At 55.4% G+C, this 11138-nt stretch overlaps 1 protein-coding gene across 1 annotated transcript in view; it reads right to left on the reverse strand.

Moving 5' to 3' along the window:
• EXT1 (exostosin glycosyltransferase 1) overlaps window positions 1-6581 on the reverse strand; it is a 284225-nt gene extending 277644 nt beyond the window's left edge. Inside the window, exon 1 of the mRNA XM_029063015.1 lies at window positions 5556-6581. Coding sequence (XP_028918848.1) covers window positions 5556-6478 — 923 coding nt within the window. The 5' untranslated portion in view covers window positions 6479-6581. The remainder of the gene's footprint in view (window positions 1-5555) is intronic.
• Between the last annotated feature and the right edge of the window lie 4557 nt (window positions 6582-11138).

The raw sequence follows: 11138 nt of genomic DNA on the forward strand, positions 1-11138 counted from the left end.
TTGTACCTCCCAAGCGCTTAGTCCAGTGCTCTGCACACAGGAAGCGCTCAATAAAAACGATTGAATACATGAGAAATGGAGATTTAGACTGTGAGTCCTATGTGACAGAGGGATTGCGTCCACCCTGATTAGCCTGTACTTACCCCAGCGCTCAGGCGAGTACCTGAGAGAGTAAGCGCTTAAATACCGTAAAGAGAAAGAAAAGCAACCCCTGAACTAGGATAGCTCCTGAAACGTTTGCTTGCCGTGTTCCGACGGGGACGAGAGAGAACGCTCTTCGTTTCCTCTCTTCTACTTTGAACTCCTTTGTACTCTGTCCAAAAGGCAAATGAAGAGCTACGCAATAGAGTTCGAAGGAATTTTAAAACAGCCGTTCAAATGACAACATCCCCGGTAATAAGGCCACATAAAGAAGCTGATGGGATGTCGTTCTAAAAGAATTTTCTCTACATCCTACTTACAAATAGTCTAATCACGATCACGTAATTTGTTTCAGCCTTTATCAGCTCTATCTGCCGAGACCCGTAGCGACGGTGAAAAATAATGCATCGTGTTGTCAAACAGAAGGAGATCTCGTAGTCTACCTCGGAACACCTGGGCCCAAAAAGCATCCCCCTCGATCACGAGAGGAGATTGTTTCTCCATTCACCCAAATGGCTTCTCTTCGGTCAGACCGGTTATCGATGACGAAAGGGGGAAAGGAAAAGAGAGAGACCGACAGGAATATACCCTTGGATTCTGCTTGGTAGACAAAACCTGAATATTTATATGCTGCCTCACCTCCAAAATCATTAAAATACATTTTCTCCATGGACACGTTCAATACATTTTCAATGCTATCCTAATTAAACACCAATAGAGGAATGATTTTCCATTAAATCACCGGCTTAAAAGTCTGCCCTAAACACATATTTAATAGTCGGATCATCCTAAAGCAGACTTAACGGAGGAGCGTTCTAGTTCTGTTTTCATATTCGAGAAGCAGCGTGGCTCATTGGAAAGAGCCCGGGCTTGGGAATCAGAGGTCGTGGGTTCTAAACCCAGCTCTGCCGCTTATCAGCTGTGTGACTGTGGGCAAGTCACTTAACTTCTCTGTGCCTCAGTTCCCTCAGCTGTAAAATGGGAATAAGACTGTGAGCCCCAAGTGGAACAACCGGATTACGCTGTATCTACCCCAGTGCTTAGAACAGGGCTCGGCACATAGTAAGCACTTAACAAATACCATCGTCATCATTATTATTAGTATTATATTCTCTTCCCCCCACCCCAAAGGCTCAGGACCGCCATCACCTCCTCCACCGTTTCTCTGCATTAAAAGGAACCCCAAACTCTACGTGGGGATAACAGAGCCAACCCTAGAATAGACGCCTTCCCAAAAGCGGCAGGGCTAACGAAGTAAGGTCGCGATGCGACTGACACTCTGTTTTTCTAATTCCTAGGCATCTATGCATAGGGGTCCACTGACTCCTAAGCGGCCTCAGGATCAGGCCGGGCCTTCCCCTGGCCAGCGCTTGACGGGCGTGCCAAACTACTGCAGCTCCACAAAATGAGAAATGAAATATTAAAATATGCCCTGCCACGACTGGACGGGAAGAAGCCACGTGGCCTAGTGGATAGAGCCCGACCCCGGGAGTCAGAGGGACCTGGGTTCTCTTCATCTCAACTCCGCCACTTGTCTGCCGTGGGACCTCGGGTGAGTCACTTCACTTTTCCGGGTCTCCGTTAGCTCATCTGTAAAATGATAATAATAATCATCGTAATAATTGGGGTATTTGTTAAGCGGTGACTCGGGGCCAGGCACCGTACTAAGCGCCAGGCACCGTACTAAGCCAATCAGGTTGGACGCAGCCCCCGTCCCACACGGGGCTCACACCCTTAATCCCCATTTTGCAGATCTGGTCGCTGAGGCACAGAGAAGCCGAGTGACTTGCCCAAGGTCACGCGGCAGACGAGCGGCGGAGCCGGAATTAGAACCCAGGTCCTTCCGACTCCCGGGCCCACCCTCTATCCCCAGGCCCCGCTGCTTCCTCAGGGGGATTAACCATTTGTGAGCCCCCAGTGAGACAGGGGCTGCATTCAACCTGATTATCTTATATCAACCTCAATTCTTAGTACAGGGCCCGGCGCGTAGGAAGCGCTTAACAAATACCCTCAAAAAATTAATAATAAAGTCAAGAGTAAACAGGCCTCGAGAGATAGAAGGAACGGCAGCAGTACTGAGCACCCGCGGGTTACCGTGCACTGTGCCGGAGGGGTTGGGTAGCCCGAGACAGAGAAGCGTCGCGTTCCCCACGCACGAGGAGCTTACATTCCGCTGGAGGAGACGGCCTGAAAAAACTATCCACGGGAGTAATCGAAATCAACGGCAATAAAATAGAAAACATTCTTTACTCTTCAAATCCTCCACGGTTATCTGCCGCAGTGGCACCACCGCAGGTAACTAAAGAGAAGCAGCGTGGCTCGGTGGAAAGAGCCCGGGCCGGGGAGTCCGAGGTCGTGGGTTCTAGTCCCGGCTCCGCAGCTTATCAGCTGTGTGACTTGGGGCAAGTCACTTTGCTTCTCTGTGCCTCAGTGTCCTCATCTGGAAAATGGGGATGAAGACTGAGAGCCCTATGTGAGACAACTTGATGATCCTGTATCTAGCCCAGCGCTTAGAGAGGGTTTGGCACACGGTAAGCGCTTAACAAATATTATTATTACCACTGCTGCTTCTTCCATCGGGGAGACAATTCAGATAACGGACTGAGGGTCGTTCCGTCGGAACTTGGGCGACGCCACGCGAAGGAAAGAGTGGGCGACACCCTCCCTCACGGCCGGCGGTCTCGACAGACCTTATAAATGGAGCAGGGTGGGGAACCGAAGGCCCTTGGAAGGAAAAGAGAGGGTCGAGAAGAGGCGGCGGGCTGCAATTAGAGCGTCCCAGTTCGGAAGGGGGCCGCCTGGCTCGGCCGAGTGCCGTCTTTCGGAGGGGACGGTGACACTGAGGTCCTGACCTCTTGTGGTCATTAAAGATACTATTACATTACATTTCACACCAGAGGGTGGGTGTCGGTTCCAATCTCCCGGCCGGATTTCAATTTGGCTGATCGCATTTCACCTGGCACTACTTCTCCGCGGGGCCAGAAGGAGCCAGCCCCTTCCTCTGGATGCCCGGTTCTATAGCGCGGCGTTTCACTCTAGCCATCGGTCGGCCGTATTTACCGAGCGCTTAAAACGCGCGCCGGAGGCCGGTCCTAAGGGCTCGGGAGGGTACGTCAGAACGGAGCGGGTAGGTACGTTCCCTGCCCCCACGAGGGGCTCACGGCCTAGAGGAGAGCGAAAAGACGCCGTCGTCTCTCTGGGGTCAAGACGTCCGGTTGTTCCTCTGGGCCGTCAGGTCCCCTACGGTCCTTAGCCCGGCAGCCAGCCCGACCGACATCTCCCCGGCACAGCTCCCTGCCACAGACACGCAGGCCGGTGCTTCTCCTGCAAAATTCAACAAACTTTCTCTGATGCCGAAAGGTTAGTTTTCATCTCAGACTACTCGGCCATACGCCACACAGGGATATTCCCGAACAGCCATAAGCATTTCAAAAAGCAAACCCAGGACGCAGGAACGAGACTATCTAAATGAGGAATAAAGAGAGGAATCCATCACAAGTTTGATTTACCTAGTCCTTTCGCGGGGAAGAGGTTGGGAGAATTATATGAACTAACCCTCCCCATCTACCCCACCCAACTGAATGCTAATCTCAAAATCCCCGGGAGCAACAGCTACCTGTTCTGTCGAGGCTTTTGCAAATCTTCAGAGCAAAAATCTGGCAGCAAAAGGGACGATCTGAGACTTTCTTTTGACTTTCCCTTAAACACTGTAAGGGGTTTAAGTTCACTCCGATTGACCGCAGCAGCAATTCTGCAGATTCTCTCCCAAACGGCCCTGAAAATCCTCGAAAGACAAGGGTAGCCAACTGGCCGTGTTAAGCGGCACTGATAACCCTCAAGCTTTCCTCCGCCTCCCCTTCTTTTTCTCCCTCACACACTCCCTCTCGCTATCTCTCACTCTCTGTCTGCCTCTGTCTCTCGCTCTCTCTCTGATGGTTTTTGTTCTCCCAGCTGCATTCCAGGATGCCAATAACTGCAAATACAGCAGGCCTGCCTTCGGCAGCCCCCGAAATGGTTTTGGCTTGTGGCTCGCTTTCCCACGGCCACACAAGGCTGCTTGGATTTCTCACCCACCTAACGTGGACCCTGCAAGCCGGAGGACCGGTGGCTAACGGGCCCCGTCGCCCACGGCAGACCGGCTGAGACGGATCTCCGCTAGGCTACGGTTGTAACTAAATCAAATCAGTGCGTTGCTGACTTGCAGAAGGTAGCCAGTAAGTTCCTTAGCAACTGGAGGAAAGTTGCATCCAGCCGGAGCAGGCATGCGGTAGGGCCAAGAAGTATCCCAGTTAGACGAGAAGAGGTTACGGAGCGTACGGTCGACGGCTGCGTGAGGTAGGAAAAAATAAAACCAACAAAACTCTACACCAATGGGGGCTTTGCTGCTTCCGGGCCCACGCCTGCCGCCGAGAGAACGCTCGATCCTCAAATGCTGAAGCTCGCTCGAGCGGCTGGCTTCTAAGTTTGACTCTCGGTGCCCAGTCTCGGACCGTGCACGTGGCGGGTAACCCAACTGAGACGGCCTGAAATCAATCGAGGCCGAAGAAAAGATGAGACGGGGCCGGGGGGAGTGGGGGGGGGGGGGAGCCCGCGAAAGCTTCGGGATGAGGAGGAAAGGAAGGTCGGGAGGCTGGAGGAAGCGTTTAACCCCAAGGAACCTCTCCCACCGTCCCTCCACGCGCATACGCTCGGGGCGGACCGGCGGAGGCCTCGGCCAGCGCCACCTCCACTCCTCGCCGTAGGCTCTGAGCCCGGGATGGAGCCGAACGACGCCCGGGGACACCACGTCCGGCACCCGGATCCCAGAAGGTCGGCATCTCCCACCCGACGGACGCCCGACACCCATCAGTCGGCAGCCGCTTCCCCTGGAGGAAGGGGGCCCCCGAGGTGGCCCGAAAGTCCCCTCCCGGGGCAAGGCACTTCCACATCCCCAGGAGAATCTCCAGTCGAGGGGGGAGGAGGGGAAAACGGGATGAGGCTGAAGCCTCTTTGGCCTGTGGGAGGAGGAGAAGACGGGACCGGGCCGAATGAAGCCTCTCTGGCCTGAGGAGGAGGAGAAAACGGGATCAGGCTGATGCCTCTTGGGCCTGAGGAGGAGGAGGAGGAGGAGGAGGGGAAAACGGATGAGGCCGAAGCCTCTTCGGCCCGAGGAGGGGGAGAGGGGATCGGGCCGAAGCATCTTTGGCCCGAGGAGGAGAAAACGGGATCAGGGTGCGAAGCCTCTCCGGCTGGAGGAGGGGAAGACGGGATGGAGCCGAAGCCTCCCGGGCCTTCGGAGGAGGAGGAGGAGGAGGAGGAGGAGGAGACGGGGAGGAGAGGCAGCGGCGGGCCGGCGCCGGCGGGCCTCCGGCGTCCCGTCCGCGGCGCCCACCCCCGCCGGGCGGCGCGTCGGGAGCGTCGGCGGCCGCACTTACTTCTCGTACTCGGCGTTGTCCCTGTCGCAGCGAGAGTCCTTGTGCTTCTGCCAGTCTTTGCCGTGCCTGCAGGTGGTGAGGAGGACGACGTCCTCCCCGTTGTGGACGTGGTATAAGGCATTCCTGGTGTCCGACCCTATGCCCGTCAGGTACCTCTTGCCCTTGAAGACCAGCAGGTACTTCCTGAGCGGGGGGACGGCGTTGGACCTCAAGAACCCCTTCCCGCCTCCCGTCCTGGGGTGGTCCCTGGAGAAGAGGGGGATGGAGACGTCGAAGCGGGGTCGGAAGTTGTCGGCGCCGACGCTGGCCTTGGCCAGCATGGCCTGTCCGAGGTCGAAGCCCACGTCCTCGGTGTAGTCGGGCCAGGTGCCGGAGTAGAGGTTGAAGACCAGGTGGTTCCTGCCGCCGTCCCACAGGGGCAGGCCCTGCACCTTGGCCCGCAGGTTGTGCACGTACTGCGGGGACAGCTGGTCGCGGTCCAGGGTGTCGAGGCCCAGGACGAAGAGGCAGGCCTGGCCGGGGTCGGAGGTGTAGAACCTGGAGCCCTCGATGGCGGCCAGCACGCTCTGGTAGCCCTGGCCGACCTTGTCGCCCTTCTGCCGGGGGTAGACGTAGACCTTGAAGGCGGGGCCGCGGCAGCGGGCGAAGTCGAAGCAGGACTCCATGCGGCAGCGCCGGCCCCGCTGCAGGCCGGCCTGGCCGTCGCGCCTCTGGCGGGGCGAGGCCCGGGGGTCGGAGGCCGGGGGCTCCCCGGGCCCGAAGGGCCGCCGGGCGTCGGGGAAGCCCGGCCAGGTCCCGGCCGCCTCGCCCGGCTCCGGGCCCCGCCGCGGGGGCGGCCAAGGCGCCCGGCCCCCCAGGTACAGCAGCAGGACCAGCGCGGCGGCGGCCGACAGCAGCAGCCCGTAGCGCTTCTTGGCCTGCATGGGGCCGGCGGGGGGCACCGACGGGGGCACCGACGGGGGCACCGACGCGGGGGCCCGCTCAGCCCCGGGCCGCCATCTTCGGCCGCCCCCTCCTCCTCCTCCTCCCCGCCGCCGCTCGCTCTCCTCCCGCCCCTCGCCTCTGCCCGGACCCGCCGCCCGACCCAGCGCATCGGGGCGGCCGGCTCAGCTCCGGCCCCGCCGGCCGCCCATGGCCGGCCGGGGACCGGGGAAGGCAAGGGCCGGGGCCGCTCCCGGCGCCCGGGCGGCTCACGCCTCCCGGGCCGACGGCCGCAGCCTCACGAAGCCCTGCATGGCGCCGCCGGGGGACCAGACGCTGCACCGCGACGCCCGCTGCACCGCCCGCTGCACCGCTCGCCGCTGCAACCGCCCGGCCGGTCCTGCCGCCGCGCGCCCCCGCCAGGCGCGCCCCCGCGCTCCCTCCCTCCCCTCCCTCCCCCCGGCGCTGACCTCATCCCTCCACGCAGCTCGGCCTCCCATTGGTCCGCCGTCACTTCCGGGGGCGGGGCCTCCCCTCCATTCATAAACCCCGCCCCGCCCCGGACGGCGCGGAGGGTGGGCGGGACGCGGCGGGGGGAGGGTCTGTCGTCCTCGCTTTGCCCCCCCTCCCTCCCTCCCGGATGATAATCTAATGATAAAGCCTGATGATAACGATGATTTGGGTATTGATTAAGCGCTTCCTGTGTGCGGAGCACGGGTCTAAGCGCTGGGGGAGGAGGGACCCTGGGCTGAGCGCTTGGGAGGGACAGTTGGGCACCGGGGAGGGAGCAGCCCGGCCCAGGATGGGGCTCGCCGGCTAAACCGGGAGGGGGGCGGGGGGACCGGACGATCAAACAATCGTATTCAATCGATCGATCGTACTGATCGAGCGCTTACTAGGTCCGGAGCACTGCCCCTAAACGCTTGGGATGGATAATTGAGCAACAGCCCGGTCCACTAAGGGGCTCACGGTCGAAACGGGGGAGACGGACGACAAAATCGTATTCGATCAATCGATCGTATTGATCGAGAGCTTACTAGGTGCGGAGCGCTGCCCTAAGCGCTTGGGATGGATAATTGATCAATAGAGAGAGAGCAGCCCGGCCCACTAAGGGGCTCACGGTCTAAGCCGGGGAGACAGACGACAAAATCGTATTCGATCAATCGATCGTATTGATCGAGCGCTTACTAGGTGCGGAGCACTGGACTAAGCGCTTGGACAATCTGTGGCCGACTTGTTCATCCCAAGCGCTTAGTCCAGTGCTCCGCACCTAGTAAGCGCTCAATAAATACTATTGAATGACAATTCAGCAACAGAGAGAGACCAGCCCTGCCCGGTGACGGGCTCACGGTCTAAACGGGGGAGACAGACGGCCCAGCATAAGAGAAGAAAACCAAACAAGTCTCCCGGAGGGGACGAAAGCAGCGTGGCTCCCTGGAAAGAGCCCGAGCTGGGGCGGCAGAGGTCATGGGTTCCAATCCTGCCTCTGCCACTTGTCAGCTGGGTGACCTTGGGCGAGTCACTTCGCTTCTCTGGGGAAGCAGCGTGGCTCAGTGGAAAGAGCCCGGGCTTCGGAGTCAGAGGTCATGGGTTCGAGTCCCGGCTCGGCCCCTTGTCAGCTGTGTGACTGTGGGCAGGTCACTTCACTTCTCTGGGCCTCAGTTCCCTCATCTGTAAAATGGGGATGAAGAGTGTTGGGAGCCTCACGTGGGACCACCTGATGACCCTGTATCTCCCCCAGTGCTTAGAACAGTGCTCTGCACATAGTAAGCGCTTAACAAATACCAACATTATTATTATTATTCTCTGGGCCTCAGTGACCTCATCTGGAAAAAGGGGATGAAGACTGGGAGCCCCACGGGGGACCACCTCATTGCCTTGTATCAATCCCAGCGCTTCGAACAGTGCTTGGCACATAGTAAGCGCTCAACCAATACCAACATTGTTATTATTATTATTCTCTGGGCCTCAGTGACCTCATCTGGAAAAAGGGGATGAAGACTGGGACCCCCACGGGGGACCACCTCATTGCCTTGTATCAATCCCAGCGCTTAGAACAGTGCTCTGCACATAGTAAGCGCTTAACAAATACCAATATTATCATCATTATTATCATTATTATTATTGTTATTATTATTATTAGGGGATCCGGGCCCTGCTGCGGGTCGCCCGCCTTCGCCTGCCTCCCTCCTTATCTCCCGGCCGCGCTGGGGAACTGGCGCCCCCCAGAGGACCGAGCGACAACGGACGGGCCGCGGCCGCCCGAGCCGACCGACACTCATTCATTCATGCATTCATGCATTCATTCACTCACTCACTCACTCACTCACGGGTTCAAACCCTGGCTCTGCCACTTGTCAGCTGGGTGACTGTGGACAAGTCACTTCACTTCCCTGGGCCTCAATTCCCTCATCTGTAAAATGGGGATTAAAACCGTGAGCCTCATGAGGGACAACCTGATGACCCTGTATCTCCCCCAGCGCTTAGAACGGTGCTGGGCACATAGTAAGTGCTTAACAAATACCAACATCATCATCGCCATCATTCACTCATTCATTCAATAGTGTTGACTGAGCGCCTACTATGTGCAGAACACTGGACTAAGCTCTTGGAATGGACAATTCGGCAACAGAGAGAGACGATCCCTGCCCATTGGCAGGCTTACAGTTTAATCGGGGGAGACAGACAGACAGACGAAAACCATCCATAATAATAATAATAATGTTGGTATTTGTTAAGCGCTTACTATGTGCAGAGCACTGTTCTAAGCGCTGGGGTATACAAGGTAATCAGGTTGCCCCACATGAGGCTCACAATCTTCATCCCCATTTTACAGATGAGGTCACTGAGGCACAGAGAAGTTAAGTGACTCCATCCAAGCAATCATTCATTCAGTCAATCATTCATTCACTCATTCAATCGTATTTATTGAACGCTTACTATGTGCAGAGCACTGTCCTACGAGCCTGGAATGGACAATTGGGCAATAGAGACAAGGCCTGCCCAGTGACGGGCTCACTGTCTAAACGGGGGAGACAGACAGCAAAGCAGAACAGAACAAAACAATAGTATTCATTCAGTCGTGTCGACTGAGCGCTTACTATGTGCGGAGCATTGTCCTAAGCTCTTGGAATGGACAATTAGGCAACAGAGACCATCCCTGCCCAATGACGGGCTCATAGTCTAAACGGGGGAGACAGACAACGCAACAAAACAGAACAAAACAAAACAATCATATTCATTCATTCAATCGTATTGATTGAATGCTTACGATGTGCGGAGCGCTGTCCTAAGCGCTTGGAATGGACAATTGGGCAACAGAGAGAGACCATCCCTGCCCAATGACGGGCTCATAGTCTAAACGGGGGAGACAGACAACACAACAAAACAGAGCAAAACAAAACAATCGTATTCATTCATTCAATCGTATTTATTCAGCACTTACTATGTGCGGAGCACTGTCCTAAGCGCTTGGAATGGACAACTGGGCAACGGATAGAGACCATCCCTGCCCAGTGACGGGCTCACAGTCTAAACGGGGGAGACAGACAACAAAAAACAGAACAAAACAAAACAATTGTATTCACTCATTCATTCATATTTATTGAGAGCTTACTATGTGCAGAGCACTGGACTAAGCGCATGGAACCACTCAGCACTGACCATGTGCAGAACACTGGACTAAGCCTCCAGGAGAGTGGGCTATAACCACAAACAGACGCATTCCCTGCCCGCGACGAGCTCACAGTCCAGCGCTTAGTATAGCGCCTGGCACGTGGTAAGGGCTTAACAAAGGCCACAATGATTATTAGAGGGGGAGATGGACATTAATCTAAATAAATAAATGAATCTTGAATAAATGAATTAATTCACTTAGTTGTATTTATTAAGCGCTGACTGTGGGCAGAGCACTGGACCAGGCTTGGGAGAGCACAAGTCAGTAACAAAGAGACACATTCCTGCCCACAATGAGCTCACAGGCTAGAGGGGGAGGCAGACATTAATTTAAAATAAATGGATAGATAAATAAATAAATAATAAATGCACAAATACATGAATACATAAATAAATGCATAAATAAATAAATAAATATTCTTTCAATGAGTCGTATTTAATAAGCGCTGGCTGTGTGAGAGCACTGGACCAGGCTTGGGAGAGTACGTGTCAATAGCAAAGAGACACATTCCTGCCCACGATGAGCTCCCAGGCTAGAGGGAAAGGCAGGCATTGATCGAAATAAATAAATGGATAAATAAATAAATATTCATTCATTGAGTCATATTTAAGCGCTGACTGTGGGCAGAGCACTGGACCAGGCTTGGGAGAGTACGTGTCAATAACAAAGAGACACATTCCTGCCCACGATGAGCTCACAGGCTAGAGGGGGAGGCAGGCATTGATCTAAATAAATAAATGGATAAATAAATAAATATTCATTCATTGAGTCATATTTAAGCGCTGACTGTGGGCAGAGCACTGGACCAGGCTTGGGAGAGTACGTGTCAATAACAAAGAGACACATTCCTGCCCACGATGAGCTCACAGGCTAGAGGGGGAGGCAGGCATTGATCTAAATAAATAAACGGAGAAATAAATAAAAAAGTAAATTTATTCAATCGTATTTATTAAGTACTGACTGTGTGCGGAGCACTGGACTAAACA

This window comes from Ornithorhynchus anatinus, chromosome 4, assembly GCF_004115215.2.
Source record: "Ornithorhynchus anatinus isolate Pmale09 chromosome 4, mOrnAna1.pri.v4, whole genome shotgun sequence".
Taxonomy (NCBI): Eukaryota; Metazoa; Chordata; class Mammalia; order Monotremata; family Ornithorhynchidae; genus Ornithorhynchus; species Ornithorhynchus anatinus.